At 45.4% G+C, this 22,927-nt stretch overlaps 2 protein-coding genes across 2 annotated transcripts; both read right to left on the reverse strand.

Moving 5' to 3' along the window:
• Positions 1-3,630: 3,630 nt before the first annotated feature.
• Positions 3,631-5,787, reverse strand: LOC125540288 (2-methylpropanoate--CoA ligase CCL4-like). Its single transcript, XM_048703893.1, has 2 exons — positions 5,479-5,787; positions 3,631-5,356 (listed from the first exon to the last, which is right to left on the reverse strand). The coding sequence occupies exons 1-2, from the start codon at positions 5,674-5,676 to the stop codon at positions 3,878-3,880; spliced, it is 1,677 nt and encodes a 558-aa protein (XP_048559850.1). The 5' UTR covers positions 5,677-5,787; the 3' UTR covers positions 3,631-3,877.
• Positions 5,788-7,606: 1,819 nt separating this feature from the next.
• Positions 7,607-8,176, reverse strand: LOC125534487 (ethylene-responsive transcription factor 1-like). The gene has a single exon (XM_048697699.1). The coding sequence runs from the start codon at positions 8,174-8,176 to the stop codon at positions 7,607-7,609; it is 570 nt and encodes a 189-aa protein (XP_048553656.1).
• Positions 8,177-22,927: the final 14,751 nt, after the last annotated feature.

A 22,927-nucleotide genomic window follows, 5' to 3' on the forward strand; every position in this document is an offset into this window, starting at 1 on the left:
AGGGGAAGGGGGAGGCGTGCAGCCCATCTAGGGCAGCCCCTTCTCTTTTCCACTAAGGCCCACTATGGCCCATATAGCTCCCGGGGGGTTCCGGTAACCCTCCCGGTACTCCGGTAAAATCCCGATTTCACCCGGAACACTTCCGATATCCAAACATAGGCTTCCAATATGTCAATCTTTACGTCTCGACCATTTCGAGACTCCTAGTTATGTCCGTGATCGCATCCGGGACTCCGAACAACCTTCGGTACATCAAAATGCATAAACTCATAATATAACTGTCATCGTAACCTTAAGCGTGCGGACCCTACGGGTTCGAGAACAATGTAGACATGACCGAGACACGTCTCCGGTCAATAACCAATAGCGGGACCTGGATGCCCATATTGGCTCCTACATATTCTACGAAGATCTTAATCGGTCAGACCGCATAACAACATACGTTGTTCCCTTTGTCATCGGTATGTTACTTGCCCGAGATTCGATCATCGGTATCCAATACCTAGTTCAATCTCGTTACCGGCAAGTCTCTTTACTCGTTCTGTAATACATCATCTCGCAACTAACTCATTAGTTGCAATGCTTGCAAGGCTTATGTGATGTGCATTACCGAGAGGGCCCAGAGATACCTCTCCGACAATCGGAGTGACAAATCCTAATCTCGAAATACGCCAACCCAACATCTACCTTTGGAGACACCTGTAATGGTCCTTTATAATCACCCAGTTACGTTGTGACGTTTGGTAGCACCCAAAGTGTTCCTCTGGCAAACGGGAGTTGCATAATCTCATAGTTATAAGAACATGTATAAGTCATGAAGAAAGCAATAGCAACATACTAAACGATCGGGTGCTAAGCTAATGGAATGGGTCATGTCAATCAGATCATTCAACTAATGATGTGACCTCGTTAATCAAATAACAACTCATTGTTCATGGTTAGGAAACATAACCATCTTTGATTAACGAGCTAGTCAAGTAGAGGCATACTAGTGACACTTTGTTTGTCTATGTATTCACACATGTATTATGTTTCCGGTTAATACAATTCTAGCATGAATAATAAACATTTATCATGATTATAAGGAAATAAATAATAACTTTATTATTGCCTCTAGGGCATATTTCCTTCATATTAGCCCTATGATAAATGTGTCATGTGTGCATATCTAAATTTTCAATTGGCTACTAGTGATGGATGAAATTGTATATTCAGGAGGAGGGTGGTTGGGGGGGAGAGGAAGTTGGCCGACTACGGCCCGTACGAGGGGGCGTTTAGTGACGATTCTGAATATAAGGTAAGCCTATCCCTTGTTCATTTAGTTCCTTTGACATGGTGTATATGAATCTATAATGTATTAATGCAATTCATTCATGTGTGCAGTATGATTCTGGAGATGATGTGTACAAGGGCAACGTCGCGTGCTTCACAGTCATGGAGGAGGAGAAGATCAAGGCCAAGGGAGTTGCCTCCTTCTACAACCGCAAGTTCAAGAAGTGGCACTGCCCCTACTGCACCACCAAGCCAAAGCCAAGGGCTGGCCGCTTGGACCACCCTTTGTCTCATGCTGAGAATGTAGCGATTCGCGGGGAGGACTACGTGATCAGGGGGCAGCATGCCGCCCTCGCGAAGGCCCTGACTCCGGCATGATGTGATCGATGATGTGATGCTGTGAACTGAATCTTTAAGTTTAAGTTTATCTGTTGGGTTACTTTTGGTTTGTTGAACCGAATCTCGTTAGTTATGGTTTGTTGAACTGAATCTCGTTGGTTATGCTAGTAATCTGGTTGCTATCTTTATTTGTCTGTCCTTAAATTTGCCTGTGGTATATTTGTCTATCCTGAATCTATGGTTAGTTATGTTTGGATGTTGTGAACTATGATTTTAGATGCTGCAATGATCACACATGTTGTGTAGGAAATCAAATGCATGCTCCAAATGAGATCATGTAAACCTTGGCAAACATGTACAGTACAAATTCAAGAAAATGCAAAAACAAGTAAAACCTTGGCAAACTATCTATGTTTGTAGGAGATCATGTTTGCAAAATGTGCTCCAAATGAGCTCCAGGGCTAGGGTAAACAACCCATTTGTAATCAAGTTTTTTTGGACCTACTCTAAATGAGCCAAATGTTTTTTTATTAACACATATTCACTTCCCATAGTGTAGATTCGAAGTCTCACTATTTTTTGAATTCATCTTCATATTTTTACATTTCTTTTGAAAACATGTGCTTTAATATAAGAACTATTAAAGCATATGTTTACATGCAAAAAGGAAGAAAAAAGAAATATTTACATTCATAAGAAATGACACAAGTTTCGAACAAAAATGAATAAACAGAGTGCACGGAACGGTTCAACAACTATTCAATCGGTTCATTTGCAATGCATTCGCATTCACCAGTCTGTTCCATCGATTCTGATGATTCCTATTCCGCGCCTGAGTCGCTGGATAGCACACATGCGCACACCCTCTTGTACGCTCGTGCCACTTATATGTGTCGACCCATTGGTGGTTTGGCTCCCATTGCTTTTACATTTCAATTAAAAGAAAGATTCTCATGATTTTGTTAAGGTTATAGATTTTTTTTGTTTTTTCTTCCATTTTATGTTTTTAATAGTTATCTTATGGCTTCTTGTTTTTTATTTTAACTTTGTGTATCATTTTTTCAAATTTACGGTTAATTTTTTAACTCAAGAACAATTTTCAATTTGTGAACATTTGAAAATCCACAAGAAATTTTTGAATTCATGAACATTTTTTGAGGTCACCAACATTTATGAATTTGCCAAAAGTTTTGCAAATATGCAACCATTTTTCATATTCGTGATAAAAGTGTGCACCCAAGTCTCTTGACCATTTTGAAAATTCACACATTTTTAGAATTTGCAGACATTTATTTTTTTACTTTTGTGAACATTTATAAAATTTGTGAATATTTTTGAATTGTAAACCTTTTCAAATTGCGAAGAAAAATTCATATTTTCAATTTTTTTGAACACAAAATCATTTTTTCAAAATTCACGAACTTTGTTTTCATTTCAACAAAAAAAATAATTCATAAGTTTTTTTTTGAATTCGTGAATATTTTCCTAAAATCATGAACATTTCAAATATAAGTGGCTGAGAGAATGTAAATCTGAATATGAAAAGCGGAAGGATGCAAGCAGACATCGCCGCGTTGGGGTCTCTGACGTCATTCAATAACTTTTGGTTTTTACTTTGCAACACGAGATGGAATCATACAGAACACTGGGAGGATTATATTTTTATCATCTAAATAAAAATTAGATAGCAGCTCATGTTCAATGCTTGCAGATGATATTTTTTTTACTTTTCGAGACGGAGTCAAAATTTTCAGGCTCGGTGACATGAGCAAATTAGAAAGACACGATGAAAGTATAGCATAAGCGAAATCCAACTGAACCCCAAGCAGAGATGAAGAGAAAGGCGCACAAGCACAGATTCACCTTTCTCCCCGTTTCTTCCACTCAAGTCTCTAACCAATGATGATTTCAGCGTAAGAAATCACTTTTCCACGGCACAACCACAACGAATTTGCCGAAAGATTACCGAAACGACGGCGGCCTACCCTGGAATGAATTCTCGGTCCAGTGCCTATCAGCTGATTGATTAAACAAGTTTATCACAAGGGTGCCCTCATTTCACACATAACCAGCAGGGAGACATGCATCATGCACATAATAGAATCTTGCGGCTGCAGCAGACAGGCTTGCTGAATGCTGATCAGGCCGCTGCAGATCAAGCGAAGCAAGACGACACATCCCTGAATTTCTACAGCAATTTAAAAGGGCACCCGATCCAGGCCAAGGAGTAGCATGACCACGACACTATCTAGGAGTAGTTATACTTCTACATCTTGCTGGTGGTGGTGCTGACGCCCCTGCGGGTCGGGCCCATCTCCTTGGCGAGGTTCCGGAGCACGTACTTCTGGATCTTGCCGGTGGACGTCTTGGGCAGCTCGGCGCGGAACACCACGGTCTTGGGCACCATGTACCCGGGCATGCGCTCCCGGCTCCACGCGATCACCTCCGCCGCGGTCACCGCGTCGGCCGCGCCCTCCTTGAGGCTCACGAACGCGCACGGCGTCTCCCCCCAGAACTCGTCCGGCCGCGCCACCACCGCCGCCTCGTTCACCGCCGGGTGGCCGTAGAGCAAGGATTCGACCTCCACGCTGCTGATGTTCTCGCCGCCGCTGATGATCACGTCCTTGGACCGGTCGCGGATCTCCAGGTACCCGTCCGGGTGCATCACGCCCACGTCCCCCGTGTAGAACCACCCGTCGTCCCGGATCGCCGCCCGGGTGGCGTCCTCGTCCTTGAAGTAGCCCATGGTGACGCACCCGCCGCGGAGCACGATCTCGCCCATCGTGGACCCGTCCCGGGGCACGCTGCGGCCGGTCTCGCCGTCCACGATGTCCACCTCGGCCATGCCGGGCGTGCGCACGCCCTGCCTCGCCTTGAGCCGCGCGCGCTCCGACGCGGGAAGCTTGTTCCACTCGCCCTTCCACGCGCACAGCAGCACCAGCCCCGCCGTCTCGGTCAGCCCGTACCCGTGGCTGACGTCGAACCCGATGGCCTCCGTGCGGCCCAGCACCGCGGCCGGCGGAGGCGCGCCGGCCGTGAGGATCTGCACCTTCCCCGGCAGCGGCCTCCGCACGCCCTCGGGCGCGTTGGCCAGCATGTTGAGCACGACGGGTGCCCCGCAGAGGTGCGTGACCCCGCGGCGGGCGATGGTGTCGTAGACCTCGGCGGCGTCCACGCGTCGGAGGCACACGTTGGTGCCACCAACGACGGCCATCCCCCACGGGAAGCTCCAGCCGTTGGCGTGGAACATGGGCAGCGTCCACAGGTACGTCGGCTGCTCCGGCACGGACCAGGAGACGAGCGAGTCCACGGTGACCACGAAGATGCCGCGGTGGCAGTGCACGACCCCCTTGGGCGCCGACGTGGTGCCGGAGGTGTAGTTGAGGATCATCGGGTCCCACTCGCTGGCCGGCCAGACCCACTTGAACTCCGGGTCGCCCATCTCGAGCAGCCTCTCGTACGTCAGGGCCGCGGCGGGCGCGGGAGAGAAGTCCTTCTCCTGGGGGTCCTCGACGAGCACGACCCGCGGGGCCGGGTGGCCCGGCGGGAGGAGCCGGAGCGCCTCGTCGAGCACGGGCAGCAGCGCCGGGTCGACGAGGATGAGCCTGGACCCCGAGTGACGGAGCAGGACCGACACGGTGCGCGCGTCGAGGCGCGTGTTGATGCTGTTGAGCACGGCGCCGCTCATGGGCACGCCGAAGTGCGCCTCGTACATCGCCGGCACGTTCGGAAGCAGCACGGACACCTGCCAAATCAATTCGCACGATCCATCGATCAGAAGACAGAAACCCAAATCAATTCGCAATCGACGACGGAGGCGATCAAGATTCAAGAATTAAGTTAGGGGACGGACGGATGGGTGCTTACGACGTCGCGGCGGGAGACGCCGAGGGAGGCGAGCGCGGAGGCGAGGCGGAGGCAGCGGCGGTGGGTCTGCGACCAGGTGAAGACGGTGCCGCCGTAGACGACGGAGGGGCAGTCGCCGTACACGGTGGCGGCGCGCTCCAGGAAGCCGAGCGGCGTGAGCGGGCACGAGTTGGCCGGGTTCGCGCCGAGCTTCTCCATGGCGGCCGGATCGGGGAGGCTAGCCTAGCTTCAGTGGCCTGCGACCGCGGGCGCCTATCTCGTGGTTGTTGGGGAGGCAGGACAGAGCAGAGCAAGTGACACGAGGCTTGGCCTCTGCCACGGCATAAGAAGGGGAGGCAGCGCGCTACAGGAGCCGCCCGATGGGGAACCGACGGCCGTGCTGGGGTCAAGAGGCGCCGGTCATTTCCAGCGGGGCCATGATATCTAGAACAGTATGACTTTTTTGAGAAACGTGGCTTGGTCAACGTGCATACGGTCGCGATAGGATAGTTGGAGGTGAGAGCTGAGTGACAGGCAGTTTGATTGGTGGTTGGGTTATCAAAAAAAAAGTTTTTGATTAGTGGTTGGTTGCTTGGATAATCCAACTTGGATTCCACTTGCTTGGTCGTCTCATTTCGGCCGAGATGCCAAACCGGGCTTGCCTTGTTTTTTCTCCCCTCCCGGCAGACATTTCAACATTTCATATGGGCTTGAAATCTCTATTGACTCACTGCCCATTCTGACTTCGATATGTTTAGTGACCATTCCATGATAGTCTATCCGTTTCACAATGTAGTTTGCCCGCAATTCCCGAGATTCAACTTTGATCGTAAATTTAACCAACGAGACCTGCTGCGGCAGGGACAAAAATTATATCACTAAATTCATATCGAAAATACGAATCCTGTGGTATAATTTTTGCTCCCGCCGCAGTCGGTCTCGATAGTTCAATTTATGGACAAAATTAAATCCCGGAAAGCGCGGACGCACTACATTGTGAAATGAAGGGGTTAGTTTGTATTGGTAGATCTTTGTAGGTGTAACATTTATTGATAGATTTATGATAGCGTGGGCTTAAGATGGGGAGCCGGAAATATTTGGCATTCTTTTTCCACATAAAGAGAGATTTAGGAGCACCTCCCTTTTGGAAAATTCCATGTAATGTGTTCATGGAAAGCAGGACCCAATTAGGTCTTTTTCTCTTGCTCTGTTTGACATGACGATAATAATGATGACAACCATGATCAACCCAAACTATGCCCCCACTCCCCACCCACCTTGCATGCGTCGTAAGGCGCCATGAGGCGAGGGGAGCCAGCTAGATGCGACGATGACACTTACACGAAAACCGTACCCATCTCTTTGTTCCGACGACAATGCCAACAAGCTCATCAAGCTTCTCGACAAAGGCGTTGACTGTAAATTGTAATGTTACTGGCATTTCAATCTTTCTTTTTTTGCGGGGGACATTTAATTTCAATCTATTTGCTATGAGAGGAATAAAAAAGATAAGTCACATACAAACAAAAGATGGTGGTGCACCTATAAAGTGTGTTTCGTGCAAGACGCGATCTGTTGCAAACGAGGTACTCCCTCCCATCCGAATTAATTGACGCAACCTCTATACAACATTATATAGAGCTTGTACAGAGGCCGCGTCAATTAATTTAGAGGGAGTGGTATTTTTTTTCTTAGCTCGGTAATATGACACTTGACATCTTTCCATTGAAAAAGTTTTGATCGACGAATCAACCTGTGATTGAATGGTTAGAGGAATTGTGGTATCCCCAGCTCACTAGGGTTTAAGTCCTGGTGCTCACATTTATTACTGAATTTATTTCAGGATTCCAGCGTCATTCAGAGGTGCTTAGAGCATCTCCAATAAATGGTCCAAAATTTGACGGTCTAAAACCGGAGATGTAAAATTTGGACCGTCAAAAAAATGCGTTTTGGAGCTCCGAAAAAAGCTCAACTCCAACAGATGGTCCAAATTGATGGTCCAAAAGAGCAACTCCAATAGATGGTCTAAAATAAAGATGTAAATTTTTTAAAACGACAAACTACTAGTCCATTCAACAGTTCAAACATCAAATTCAACATAGTTTCATACATGAACTTCAACTACTACTTATTCAAACTACTAGATAAACTACTCCTCACCGTCGGAGTTGCGGAACTGCGCCCAGAACTCCTCCTTCTCCGGGTTGTCGCACCCCTCCTCCTCCTCTTCCGAGAAGTCTGCCCAGTCCTCCTCGGAAGAGGACTCGATGGGGATCACCGTCGAGGGACCGACCTCGTCCTCCTTCTTCTGCTCCGCCTCACGCTTCCAGTAGTACTCCAGCTCGGCCTGGACGTACTCCGGATGCTCCTGAGCAAACCTTGCCATCGCCTCCTCGTCGGTCTCGCCGGCACTGACGACAACCGACGGCTTCTTCGTCATCTTGTTCTTCGTCGGGATCTCCTTCATCTTGATGCCCTGCGGCACAAGCATCTCCACTTCCGCCCGACTCTCGATCTCTGGGGAGTTGGGGTGCTTCCGAGGCCTCTCGGCACGCCACACCGCCACGTCGTAGGTACGCACGGCCTCGTGGGCGGAGGGGTACGTGCCGATCCACCAATGCCTCCCGGCGTCGGAGAACTCCACTCTGAAGTTACCAGAGGGGTTCCGCCTCACGCCGAAGAAGCCCGACTTGCCCTTCGACGTCTTCTTCGACGCCATCGGAGAGCGGTGAGAGCGGTGGAGCGGCGGTGGCGTGCGGCCGGGGCGGTGGCGGCCGGAGCTGGGCGGGGCGGAGCTGCGGGGCGGCGGCAGATGGGCGGGAGGTCGCGGGCGGGCGGACGGAAAGGAAAGAAACTGGCGGTTGGGCGTTCGCGGGCGGCGGCAGACGGGCGGGAGGTCGCGGGCGGGCGGAAAGGAAAGGAAAGGAACTGGCGGTTGGGCGTTCGCGGGCGGTGGCTGGTTTTGGACCAGATGCACCTCGTGATGTAAATTTGCACCGTGAGGTGTTGTATTTTACATCACGAGGAGGCCGCGATCTTTTTTTTTAATATGAATCGTCTGTTAAATCTGCGTTTTTGGCCTCAGACGGTCCAGAAGTTAGTACTTTTACATTTGGACCATATATTGGAGATGCTAGGGATAGGGTGTGCGTGTACGCGTTCTTGTGTCTGCTCTGTGTTAAAAAAAATTAGAAAAAGTTGTGATCGTGTGCATGTGATGCTGCGGAGCCCCCCAAAGATTTGCCTTTCTTCTTGCCCGTAAAAGGAGATTTAGAAGCACCTTCCTCTAGCTAAATGCTCAATCCCATGTGCTGCTACGTTCATGGAAAGTAGACCCCAACTAAAGTCTGTTTCTCTCGCTCCTTTTCGACAGATGAGATGACGATGATGATTCTGGTGCCAGTCAGCTCTACTCATCCACTTAGCATCAACGAAACACGTACTAGTGGCCACGATCGACGTGCCATGCCTATCGGGATTAAGGGACCGCTGGATGCGACGCCATCCCGAGTGCCGCTTTCACAGTTCCGTGTAGTCTCTCTTTCTCAAAAGAAGAAACGACAACGACAAATGTACATACATACGTACTGTACATACATGCATAGCTCGTGCTAATCTCGGCTCGTTTCACCTCCCGTGCTTATCTGCCGTCTCTACAGATAACGGCCGGAGGAGAAGCTCGATCGCGTCCAACTTCCGGCCACACGCACGTCGTCCCAGCTGATATCACCTGTGTAGGCCGGAGGCGTAGATAAAATCCACGGGGTCAGCATCGCGCCGTATATATCATCGCGCAGCCAGCGCGAGCGTCCTGGTCCTCGCGGTTCAGACTGACAGCGATCGGGAGCTGTATGTGTTCTCGGCCGTCCGATGTGAGTTGTACCACGTTCAGCCCGGACAGCGATATTCACCTACTATTCAGCCTCTACCGCTACACCACAGACAGCAGCATGTCTGCAAATTGGCCTCTGCGTCTGTAGCTTGCAACGGAGCTCTCTCACGGGCCAGGTGTATGTGACCGGAACATCTCTCTGGTCGTTATCCGGTCATGTTCTACAGGACACAAGCTTTTCGCCGCAATTTGCAAGGTCGGAAGAATTAAATTTTTGAGGCATAGCTTTGTCAACGCATATCTAAGTCTTCCAGCAAAAAAACAAACAAACGAATATCTAGAAGCTTGATGAATAATTGGATTCCACTTCCTTGATCGTGCCATTTCCGTTGAGATGCCAAGCTGAACTTGCTTTTTTCCTTCCTTCCCTGGCAGACGTTTTGACATTTGAAGATGGACTGGCATTTCACTCGGACGACTGGTATGTAAATAGCCAGCATGATTTGTTATTAGTACAAATAGTTTGATATAATATGAATTGGTGTAACTCTACAGTACCATATACGTAGGAAATGACTTGGTATGTATTATGTTTGACACGTTTTCTGCTACGTAGTATATGGTACAGTAGAGTTATAAACACCAATTTATATTATCAAATAGCGGGTATTTTGTGAGTAGAGCGTTTTGGAGCTCGGCCTCCATGGAGGCCGAATTTTGGAAAATTCAAATTTGAACTTCTCACGTTTAAAAAATCTGAAAAAAGTACAAGTATACAAGGATGTGATGTGTATGCGTGTAAAATTTCAGGATGAAATACCTTGAAATGCATGCAATCTGTGCAAGAAAAAAAACAAATACATTAATAGTACATCTACTAAAAAAATCACCGATTTGTTTTTGTGTAGCACTCGTTGTTATGCCTAAAAATTTACACACTTGTGCATTATGTCTCAATTATATGTGTATTTTGTTAAAACAAATTGAAACGTGTAAATATGAATTTTGATCATTTCAAATTCGTCCTTGATAGAGGCCGAGCTCCATTCAACAATTTCGGTATTTTGTTTGTTTTTATGCATCCTGTTAGGTTCTAAAAAAAAAGGTCTTCAAAATAATTTGTTAGTATCGAGTAGCCCCAGATATTCATACTGAACTTTAGTTTGGCCCAACGAGGATGAAACAATTGGCTATCAATATGATTAGTAGTGCATTAGTTGAACCATATTCGCAATTTATTTACATAGTAGAACAAATCAAAGAACTAATTGGATCATGTATGGTATGACACAATACTTGAAATTGGCCGTTCAACTATATTCTAGACTTGGGAGGGGATATTTTCCAATAAAGTACTTGGGTGTGCCTATGGATGAGAAGAGGTTAAAGAACAGTGACTGGGATCCATCTATTTGTAAGATGGAAAATATAATGCGGTGATGGCTTGGTAGATTCCTAAATATTGATGGTAGAACTACTCTGGTGAATACATATTTCTCTAGTTTGCCCCTGCTCATACTTTCCTTTCTATGATCTCCTTAAAGGGATAAAAAATATGATAGGCCTAGAGCTAGATTTTATGGTGTGGAGAGAAAGAAAAGCATAAGTATTATCTGGTTGCTTGGCCTACGGTGTGCCAACCAAAGGAATTAGGAGGTTCGGGGGAGCTGGATTTAGAATCAATGAATATTGCTTTGTTGGCTAATTGGCTTTGGAAGCTGTTCAGTGAGCAGGGAGTGTGGCAAAAACTTTTGTGGGACAAATATATTCATGGATCAACGTTGGGTTAGGTGCAAGTAAAGTAAAGCATGGACATTCTCATTTTTGGCAAGAGTTGCTTAAAATAAAAGAACTCTTCTTGTCTTGTTGCAAATTTTGTGTTGGAAATGGGGGAAAATTGTATTCTAGGAAGATAGAGGACCTTTCCTAGATTGTATAATATATCATTAGATCAAAACATCACAGTCCATGATGCTCTAGCCGATAAAGTCTCATAGAATTCAGAAGAGCCTTGGTGGGAGAAAAAGCAGAGCAATGGTCTAAGCTGGCTGATCTATGTGTGCATGCCTCTCTGTCTGACACTGAAGATAAACTTTTCCGGCTACTTGCTAGTTCAGGTGCTTATAGTGTTAAATCCTTTTATTTGACTATGCAGGTGGGGAGCAAAGCTCCCAACAGATTCCTCTGGGAAGTCAAAATTCCACTTAGAATTAGAACCTTTATCTGGTTAGTATTGAAATAAAACATTTTGACTAGAGATGTGTTGTTGCATGGAGGGGGGAGATGTGAACCTGAATGTCTTTTCTATGGTAAAATTGAAGCTATTAATCATCTCTTTTTCCCAGTGTCCCTTAGTTAGATACGTTTGGAACATACTACCTCCGTTCCTAAATATTTGTCTTTTTAGAGATTTTAAATGAACTATCACTTACGGATGTATATAGATATATTTTGAGAGAAGTGCACATTTCAACCCCGAACTCTTGTCCTGGTCTAATTTACAACCCCGAACTCCAATACCGTCTAAATTACAACCCCTAACTCTCAAAACCGGCTAGGATTCAACCCTCCCCTCTTTGTTGACCGGTTTTGACCGGTCAACGGGTCCCGTCAGCATGGCACATCAGCATTATTTTTAAAAAGCTGTAAAATAAAAAAATCCAGGAAAAGAAATAAAAAAAAAAATCAAATTTCCGGGAAAAAATCAGGGAAAATAAATAAAATCGAATTTCTGAAAAACAAAAATATCGATATTTCCATGAAAAATCGAAAAATAGTTAAAATAAAAAAATCCAAGGAAAAAAATTCAAATTCCCAAGAAAATTATATAAAAACTGTAAAATAGAAAAAAATCTAGAAAAAGTAATTTCCAAAAAAGTTCAATTTTTTGATTTTTTCCCCCGAAAATCACGGAAAAAGTTTCCGAATTTTTTTCGCAAACTTTTTTTTCGGAAATTTGGTTTTTTTCCTGATTTTTTCTCGATCTTACAGATTTTTATTTATATTTTTCTTGAAATTTTGAATTTTTTTCTGACGTGGCATGCTGATTGGACCTGTTGACTGGTCAAAACTGGTCAGCCCTGGTCAAAACCGGTGAACAAGGAGGGGAGGGTTGAATTCTGACCTGTTTTGAGAGTTGAGGGTTGTAATTTAGATGGTATTGAAGTTCGGGGTTGTAAATTAGACTAGGGCAAGAGTTTGGGGATGAAAAATGCACTTCTCTCATATATTTTAGAGTGTAGATTCACTCGTTTTGCTTCGTATGTAGTCATTTATTAAAATCTCTAGAAAAACAAATATTTAGAAATGGAGGCTAAAGAATATGGGTTCTATGAAAAAGGAACTCTTTTCGGTAGGAATTGCTACTATTATCTGGAGTATTTGAAAAGCTCGCACTTTGGCTTGTTTTCAAAAAAGGTGGCCCTCTGAGCAAGTTACTATTCTTTTCAGGTTTCGAACTGGATTAACGATTGGAATATCTTGTACGGGAAGTAGGACGCAAAATTAGACCTGCAGCGGTGCGCAAAGCTCCTGCAACAAGTCGCGGTTGAAAACTTTGAAGCAAAACGTAGCTAGGCTTCATGAATCCCCAGACAAGAAGATTGCTGATCGAGAGAAAGTCTTCTAGAAGAGAAAATGTTTGCTTTGTTGCTTTTGGAGTGGGTGCAGAATACTAGTATTTTCTCTTCTTTCGAACTTCGAAGAGTTGTTTAGCTGAGCTGGTGGTAGCTAGGTTGTGAGCGTTTCTTAGTATCGAGTCTATGCGGTCCTTGGTGGTGGTGTGTTTTTCCAAACACAGTACAAATGTAAGCGCTTATATTAAGCACATACACTCGTTGTTATAAACACACACATGCACACTTTACCTCTATGAGCACCTTCGAAAGACTAAGCTGCCATGTCATTTTAAGATTTTACTAAGTCAAATGCGACACCAGCATTTGAACCCTGGTGGGTTGGGATACCACTGTCCTCCTAACCATCCAACTACAGGTTGGTTCACTGATGGTGGTGTGTTTTGGTTGTATACCGCTAGTTTCGTTAATGAAATCGTGCGAGTCACCCTTTTATTAAAAAATCCTATATTCTAGATCTCCCATTAAAAAAGTTATATTCGAGGTGTTGCGTGTGGGTTCTAGAAATATGTAAGGAATAATTGTGTCTGTATTTGTTTTCTTTATGGGGGAAATACTTGTATTACTCAATAATCAGGTCCTTACAATCATTTTCAACTATTTCCAGAACTTCTGGAGGACCAGAGCCAATCCACGTCAAGGTTCGACCCTCGACTCTACCAAAAGTAGCCAAACTATCACTAGCCTTATTCTGCAAACGCGAAACATGAGTAATACAAGTATGTCAAAGACTCAAGAGATATCTAATCTCATTAGCGAGAGAAGCATAAACCGAGCGGTCAGGATTTGAACAAGTGATGATAGATACCGCCGTGAGAGAATCCATCTCAATAGCAATTGGAAGAGCTGTCCGTTGAAGGGCCGAAGATAGTCCCTCCATACAAGCACATAGCTCCGCTTCTAACGTATCCCTGCAAGAATACAAAGCTCTGCACGACGAAAAGATAATATCTCCATTTGAATTCCGCAAGATCATGCCTGCACCAGCCATATCACTTGAGATAAAAGACCCATCTGTGTTAAGTTTCAGCCATCCTTGCTCCGGTTTCAGCCACCTGAGCGCCGGCCCAGTCTCTTTAACAGGACTTATGACAGATTCAGGTGAGATCGCCACCTTCCCTTTACCTGGGTCCATGTGTGTGTTCAGCTTGATGGCTATTAAAGACTCCAAATAACTCTGCAAAAAAGGGATGGAAGCTTCCATAGGCGGAGCAGGTTTGAAGTGAATAATCTCATTCCGAACGCACCAACTCCTCGAGAACGTTATCAATACCATGCAACGTTCAAGTTCGCTTAGTGGCGCTAGGACATGCAATAGCCATTCTTTGCCATTGTGTATCATCAAATCAGCACATGGCAAATGCCAGATTTTGGCCATAGCAAGATATAAGTCTCGGCCAAATTGACAGCGCATAAAGGGATGAAGCTGTCTTCCTCCTCCACACCGCAGACAGGACATCTACTTGTTAACAGATGGACTGCCAACCTGGAGAAATAAGCATAAAATGCGTCTGTATGTCTTGTGAAGTTTTTCACACCGGTTTTTAACTTAAATAAAAAAAAGAAATACCATTCCAAGAGAAGAAATGAGTACGTACTCCCCTCGTGGAGTACAAAAATATAGGGATCTAACCGGTCTTATATTTCTTTACATATTGACTACTTTTTTTGAGGTTACCAAGGAAGTACTTAGGATCAATCAAACACACTTACACACATGTGGCATGTCCATCGAAAGCGTGTACGTGCATGACGCTCGAGCTGCTACTTTCAGGGTTCCTTGTAGTTACCGTGCACTAAACACGCGTGTCTCGACATCAGTTTTGCTCTATTCCGTTGACAAATATAAAATATTGTAAATATTTTAATATAAACTACAAACAAACGGAGAAGAGTGAAGAAATATAGAAAAACATGTCTACATATGCCTGATTCACCAGCAGGCAGGATTTTTTTCACGCCCCCACCCCGCTCCTGGGACGCGCTCCGCGCACGTGTCCGGGAGCCTTAAATCCACCACCACCGCAAGGGCCCCCCTCGGCTCCTCCTTCCCCTTGTCGCCGCCGGTGGGCGGTCGCGGGGCATCTCCCTTCCTCCTCTGTTCGAGATTCCGGTAGCGCAGGTGACACTGCTCCTCCTCCTCCCATTCCCCGTCCGTTTGTGTGCGGCGGCAGCTCCGGCGTAGTTCAAGGCGGGACGTGGGTTGCGGTTGCGCCGGTCATGGGTGTCTCCTCGGACCAAAGCTGGTCACTTTCACTGCTCTTGGGGATGTTTGTATGTCGGGCGGCGTCCTGGGTGGCGGGAGGTGCGGTGTTCTTGGGCGGAACATACGTCTCAGGTGCGGGCGAGCAGCCATGGCCAAGCGAGTGCTCCTAAATGGAGTTAATTGCACAGAAGTACCACAATTCGGGCATCACATGCAGATTGGTACCATGATTACTAATTTTTGCGTGTCAGTACCAACATTGGTCTAAGTTTTTTCAAATTAGGCTAAAACGCGTATTTATACGTATTGACGCCCGATCCGATAGCTCGGGCCCACCCGTCAGGTGCCACGCTGGCCAATCGGCGTGTGCCCGCGCGCTGACTAGGACGAGCTGGTGCGCTGCTGCTCTCCAACCTGGTCCGGTCGCACCAGCTCCAGCCCGGCCGCACCATTCCCCTCCCCTCCTCCTCCTCGCTCGTTTCCTCCGTCGCCGCCGCCCGCGTCCCGACTGCCGGCCGCTGCACCGCCCCGCCGACGCCATGGTTTTGGAGGACGAAAGCAGCGACGAATGCGAGGGCGTCCACGGCGGCGGTGAGATGCCGTTCTGGCCTCCTAGCGGAACGGCTGGTGTCGACTGGGATGGCGGCGACGACTCCAGCTCCGCGTACTCGACCGACGACGAGGAGTCGATGTTACTCACCATGGAGCAGCGGTTGTGGTTGGCGCATCAGTGGGTGGCGAACCCTAGCAGCAGCCATGAGTTGACGCATGGACTTGGCGGCGTGCTGTAAGTACCCTTGTCCTCTTCCTCCTCTGATTTATCCAATTGGGCATTTTTAGGGTTTGTTCATCTTCTGCTTTATCCAGTTGGGGATTAGGTTTTATCCAATTGAAGTGACTAGTATAGGACAATTAAACTAACCTAGTAACATAGTGTATTGCACTCTCAAATTAGTTCAATGACAGTAAAAATTTGGGATTATTGTGGCTCTCCAAATTGTTCTGTACTGTCTGGTACTGTTACTTTAAATTGTTTTGTACTGTACTGTTGCTCTCCAAATTTTGCTATTGTGCTCAATTAGTAAATAATAGACTTACAGGTTACTTTAAATTGCACTGTACTGTACTGTTGCTCTGCAAATTAAGAGTAATTATAATGAATACATGAAATTTAATTTGTTCTGTAGTTTGGATGAAGACATTTGGGAAGTAAGGATCCATTTTGATGCAAGAGAGCCATTGGAGATGAAGCTGTGTGGTTCAGATATTACTTATCTGAATTTGGTTGCAGTGATGGAAACCCAAGGATTTAATGCATATGATTGTTTGTTTCACATTGAAAATCCATCTTTAGGAGAGAAAGGGCTGGATTTGGTAGACAGTCATGCAGAATTACAGATGATAAAGAGGAAGATCCAGGACAAATTGGTGCTTAATTTGCTAGTCAGGGCTTGTCCACCCCCTGATACTGATTTTGAGAGGCAGCATTTAGAAAAGCCAGACTTGTCCACTGTGGTGTACCAAGAGCCTATTGTTTATGATCTTAGTGAGCCTCCTATCTTAGTTGTTGATAAGGAAGGAGTAGTCTTTGACAGTCAATGTATCACACATCACCCTGCTGGTCCTGCTGGTGTTTGCACACAAGAAAGCAAAAATGCAACAGACAAGTTAAAAGCAGTTTTGGAAGAAGAAGAAGAGGGATATCAAGGATTTGAGGCTTATGAGGACAGTGATGCCTCTGATGAGGATGGTCAAATTGGAAGTGACCCTAATTACATGGTTGATGATGAAGATGTAGAGGTGGAAGAGGGAAAGAGACAGAGAGAGCTAGAAGCACAAGAGGAAGAATCATATGATGATCAATCAGAAGAGGAAGAAATGCTGCATTATGAGGGTGACACTGAAGTTGAGGACCCATTTGAGGTAGAACAAGATAGGACTTTTGAACAAGAAGAAGAAACTATAGTTGAACCTGTAAAGAAGAAGCAGAAGCTGCTAGTTAGAAGAGGCCCAACCACTAGGTCACATTGTAGTGAGCTACCAGAGGTTGAACCTGATTTCAGACCATCATCAGATGAAGAAGAGAAGGGGTTGTTGAGGGAGAGTGATGATGATGGTTTTGAGCCACTCTCTTTTGTCCTACCAAATAAAAGGAAGAGTAGGGCAAAGAAAAGGCCTGCTAGGAAGTGGTATAATGAGAAATTGGAGCAACCACATGAGCAACTGTGTATGAAGTTATGTTTTAGGGATCAGCATCAATTCAGAGATGCTTTGTTGAATTTGCACATCACCCAGGCCAGGAATTTCAGGTATCACAGGAATTCAGATCAGAGGATAATTGTTGAGTGTACAGATAAACAATGCCACTTCTTAATGGTGGCATCAGTTATAAAAGGGGAGAAAACCTTTGTAATTAAGAAGATGAGACTAGAACACACTTGCCCTAGTACCACAGAGACCACCAGGGTTAGTGCTAAGTGGCTAGCATAGAAATATGAGCATCTCTTTAGATCTGATATAACTACTGGTATTCAGACTATAATTGATGCATGCAATGAAAAATATGGTGTAGATGTGCCCAAGTGCATGGCATATAGGGCAAAGAACATAGCTATTGAAGCTGTGTTAGGAGATCACAAGAAGCAATATCCTAGGCTTAAAGACTATGCTCAGACTGTCATGGACACAAACCCTGGGAGCAGAGTAATAGTCACTACTGTTACTCCAACACCAACTGCAAGAATACCCCACCCAGACCCAAGATTCCATGCCATGTTCTTTTGCATGAATGGAGCAAGGGAGGGGTTTCTCAATGGGTGTAGGCCATTCATTGGTTAGTTCCTAAACCTTGTGCACCATTTACATATTGTAGAGCATTACATTTTGTTTCTCACTTGAATGTATTTAATGTTTGGAAATGTTGATTATGCAGGTGTTGATGGGTGCTTCATTAAGCTCACTACAGGTGCTCAACTCCTTGCTGCCACTGGTAGAGATGGCAACAACAACATATATCCACTGGCATTTTGCATAGTTGGACAAGAGGACAAAGCTAGTTGGTGTTGGTTTCTACACCAACTGAAAATTTGCCTAGGGGGAGAAGTGGGCAAGTTTGGACCTTATACTATAATGTCAGATAGACAAAAGGTATGTGTTTTGCAGAAGTGTTTACATTAGCTTAGAGTTTCATTATGTTTTGCACAAGTGTTTATAGTAGATTAGAATGCATATTTAATTCATTGGTGCATATTTCTTTAGGATGTAGCTTAGACTTGTTATATTGTTTGTGTCAGGGGTTACTGTATGCAGTGAATGCTGTGTTTCCAAATTGCAACCAAAGGTTCTGCCTTAGACATATATATGCAAATTTCCAAAATGCTGGGTTTAGGGGTGAAGATCTTAAGAAGTGCATGGATAATGCTAGCTATGCCTACAATGAACACAAATTTAATATTGCAATGAATGATCTTAGAGCTGAAAGTGAGGAAGCTTGGGAGTGGCTTACTGCAATACCAAAAAAGACATGGGCAAGGCATGCATTTGACACAAACTGCAAGACTGACTTGGTAGTGAACAACTTGTCTGAGGTGTTCAACAAGTACATTCTAGATGTTAGGAGAAAACCTATAAGAACAATGTGTGATGGGATAAAAGATAAGCAGATGGTGAGGTGGCACATGAAGAGAGAGAGTGTTAAGGAAGCAAGATGGGAGATAACACCTCATTACAGTGAGAAGCTAGAGGCTGAGAAGGAGAGGGCCAGATACTGCAAGCCAATACAGGCAGGGGTCAACTTATGGCAAGTTACAAGTGGGCAACAAAGACATGCTGTCAACCTGGAACTTCAGACATGTGGATGCAGGAAGTGGGACCTTAGTGGCATACCTTGCAACCATGCCATCTCTGCAATAAACAAGGCTAAAAGGAAACCAGAGGATTATGTCAGCAAATTCTTCAAGAAAGATTTTTATGCTGCAGCTTATTAACCAATGATCTTTCCTGTGCCTGGTGAGCATGATTGGACAAGGACCCCTGGTCCAGACATAGAACCACCTGCATTCAAAATCAAGAGAGGAAGAAGGAAAGAAAAGAGGATCAAGGGCAAATTTGAAGTACCAAAGCCAAAAGAAACTTCAAGAATGGGGACCATAACATGTGGCAATTGTGGTCTCCAAGGGCATAGGTACGCAAACTGTCTTAAACAGTTGACGCCTGAGCTAGCTTTGAGGAAGAATAAGCATGTGGTAATAATTTTTCACCTTGAAATATACTAATGTTTTCTTTCTTGTACATTTCTTTCTAGCATTACTAATTGTTTCCTTTTCTTTGCAAGGCTACTCCAAGTACCTCACAGCCAAGAGCTGCTGGTCCTTCTACTGCACCAACAGCAAGACAGCCAAGACCTGCTGCTTCTGCTCCTACACCACCATCATCTGGAAGAAGAGGAGCTGGCAGAGGAGCTGGTGTTACTTCTACTACAACACCACCATCTGGAAGAGGAAGGGGAGCTGGCAGAGGAGCTGGTGCTACTTCTACTACACCACCACCATCTGGAAGAGGAGCTGGCAGAGGCAGAGGAAGAGCTGGAAGAGGTGCTCCCAGGCAATATGCTGGCATTCCTACTGATGGCACACACACTGGATGGATGTCCTACTTCAATGCTAGCATGGGAGGAGGAGGAGCCATGTAATGTGAAATACTGTGGTGTTATTTTGGTTGAACTTGATGCTTGAGGTGGAGTACTGGTGGAGTACTCTAGTAATGTTGAACTTGATGCTTGTAATGTTGAACTTGAGGTGGAGTACTGGATATGTAGAACTTGCTACTGGATATGTGGTTGAACTTTAGGTGATTATCTGAATGTTGAACTTTAGGTGGTTATCTGAATGTTCACCTTTAGGTGGTTTTCTGAATGTTGAACTTTAGGTGGTTTTCTGAATGTTGAACTTTAGGCAGTTACTTGTGACAAATTAGTACCAATACTGCTGCTATCTGTTGCATGTCAGCATGGTGAAATTGCCCACATTCTGGAGTGAGCTCATTGGGGATCTGCGTGATGAAGTATGGAGGCTTAATGAAGCACGGTGACTCGGGGTCGACGGAGCCACCTAAGCCTAACCATTAGGGTTTACGGTGATTCGGGGTCGACGGAGCCACCTAAGCCTAACCATTAGGGTTTACGGTGACTCGGGGTCGAGGAAGCCACCTAAGCCTAACCATTAGGGTTTACGGTGATTCGGGGTCGACGGAGCCACCTAAGCCTAACCATTAGGGTTTACGGTGACTCGGGGTCGAGGAAGCCACCTAAGCCTAACCATTAGGGTTTACGGTGACTCAGGGTCGACGGAGCCACCTAAACCTAACCATTAGGGTTACGGTGACTCGGGGTCGACGGAGCCACCTAAGCCTAACCATTAGGGTTTACGGTGATTCGGGGTCGACGGAGCCACCTAAGCCTAACCATTAGGGTTTACGGTGACTCGGGGACGGAGCCACCTAAGCCTAACCATTAGGGTTTACGGTGACTCAGGGTCGACGGAGCCACCTAAGCCTAACCATTAGGGTTTACGGTGACTCGGGGTCGATGAAGCCACCTAAGCCTAACCATTAGGGTTTACGGTGACTCGGGGTCGACGGAGCCACCTAAGACTAACCATTAGGGTTTACGGTGACTCGGGGTCGACAGAGCCACCTAAACCTAACCATTAGGGTTTACGGTGACTCAGGGTCGACGGAGCCACCTAAACCTAAACATTAGGGTTTACGGTGACTCGGGGTCGATGGAGCCACCTAAACCTAACCATTAGGGTTTATGGTGACTCGGGGTCGACGGAGCCACCTAAACCTAACCATTAGGTTTTATGGTGACTCGGGGTCGACGGAGCCACCTAAGCCTAACCATTAGGGTTTACGGTGACTCGGGGTCGACAGAGCCACCTAAACATAGGCTTCCAATGCATGATATAACATAACCATCTAATAATCCAGTGCTAACATAACCATCAAATAGTCTTCCAATGCTAACATAATCATCAAAACCTAGTGCATGAGAAATCATAATCTGAAGTCTAGCAAACATAACATAGAATATCTGATCCAGCAAACATAACACACATAACACACAATACTTACTACAGTTCAACATATTATAAAGTACACAACCATTGTTCACAATACATAGTGGAGTTTAGATGCATAGTTCATCCTTTTCTCACAAAAGGATGAAAAGCATATCTACTACATACATACACAACCATAGTTCATCTTAGAGAAGTTCACATTTAGTAGAGCCATACACTACACAACCATCATGCCCAAAAGGTCAGCATTGCCCACTACTCTCGTATTCATTTTCTTCACTTCTCTAAGATGGCCTGGATCCCCTTGATCTTCTCCTTCAGCTTCTCCTCTGCCTTAATCAACCCAGCAATCTGAAGCTCTAGCTTCCCCTTCTCTTCACCATGCTTTTCCTTTCCCTTAAGCAAATCAGCAACCTGAAACTTCAACTCTAGCTTATCTTGGGTGAGCTTCTCCTCAGACTTTGTGAGCTCTGCATTCTTCAACTCCAAGTTCATCTTAGCTTCAGTAAGCAATTGCTTATCAGTAATATGCTTCAACTTCAGGTTCTGGATGACTGTAGCTTGAGCTCTTGTCAGGTTCAGTAGCACATCATAATTCTGCTTAAACTTCTCAAACTCTGCATCTTTCTTTGCCATCTTTGCATTCATATCAGCCACCAGTTCACTTCTGCATTCATGCTGATATGTAATGGCAGACTGCAGATGTCTGAAATCCACCACCCTATCCTCCTGGAAGCTCATAAGCTGATGCACATCTTGGACTAGCTTGTCATAGTTGGCCTCCAGGTTGTTCTTCTCTTCTGTCAGATGGTGGATAGTGAAAGAACTTTCAAGATTGTCATTCACCCTAGCACTTTTTGCATCTTCAACCATTGCCCATAGCTTCAACAATGCATTCTGCATTGTTGGGGGCCACTGGTGATCAACCCATTCAACAAAGCCACAATTGCTACCTTCCTGCAAAAACAACAACAACAACAAAACAGTTCATACATCAAGTAATTACACAAAATCACTGCAGTTGCCAAAAAGAATGTCTAAATTTAGCATCAGACCACTACATTTAACAAGAGGAGCAGCCACTTGAGTAGCTGACTGACTAGTTTAGTTACTGTACTATTCATATCAAGGAGTGTTCAAATATTTGTAAGCTACTCTACTACCACTATTAACATAAATTACTATGTTAGCACCAGACCACTACATTTAACAAGAGGAGCAGCCACTTGAGTAAGAAAAAATGTACTCATGCTTGACCTAAATTTCTATTAACATAAATTACTATGCCATTGTACTCCAGCAAAATATACTCATGCTTGACCTAAATAAGCTACTCTAACCACTATGAACCAAAATGTTGATAGCAAGCAGAGTACTCCAGCAAACAGAGTTCAATATGGCACTGACCAAGTAAGAAAAAAAATCAGTATGCCTACAATCTTACAATCCATACCGGCTGTGCACATGCTAAAAACCTCCTGCCTGTGTCTGTTCCTTCAAAGGCAACAAGCCTCTCAGATGCCATGCCGTGCTTCTCACATGGAGACATCACATCCAGCTCAAGCCCCTTGTAATCTGGATCTTCAATGCTGAAAGGGACCTGCAGAAGCTCGCACAAAGACAATGGCCAAATCAAAACCTAGCGATATCAACCAAATCAAGAAATCCCAAATCTGAAACCCTAACCCTAACCCTGTACTGACCTCGCTGAGACTGT

Source organism: Triticum urartu, chromosome 2 (assembly GCF_003073215.2).
Source record: "Triticum urartu cultivar G1812 chromosome 2, Tu2.1, whole genome shotgun sequence".
NCBI classification, from domain to species: domain Eukaryota; kingdom Viridiplantae; phylum Streptophyta; class Magnoliopsida; order Poales; family Poaceae; genus Triticum; species Triticum urartu.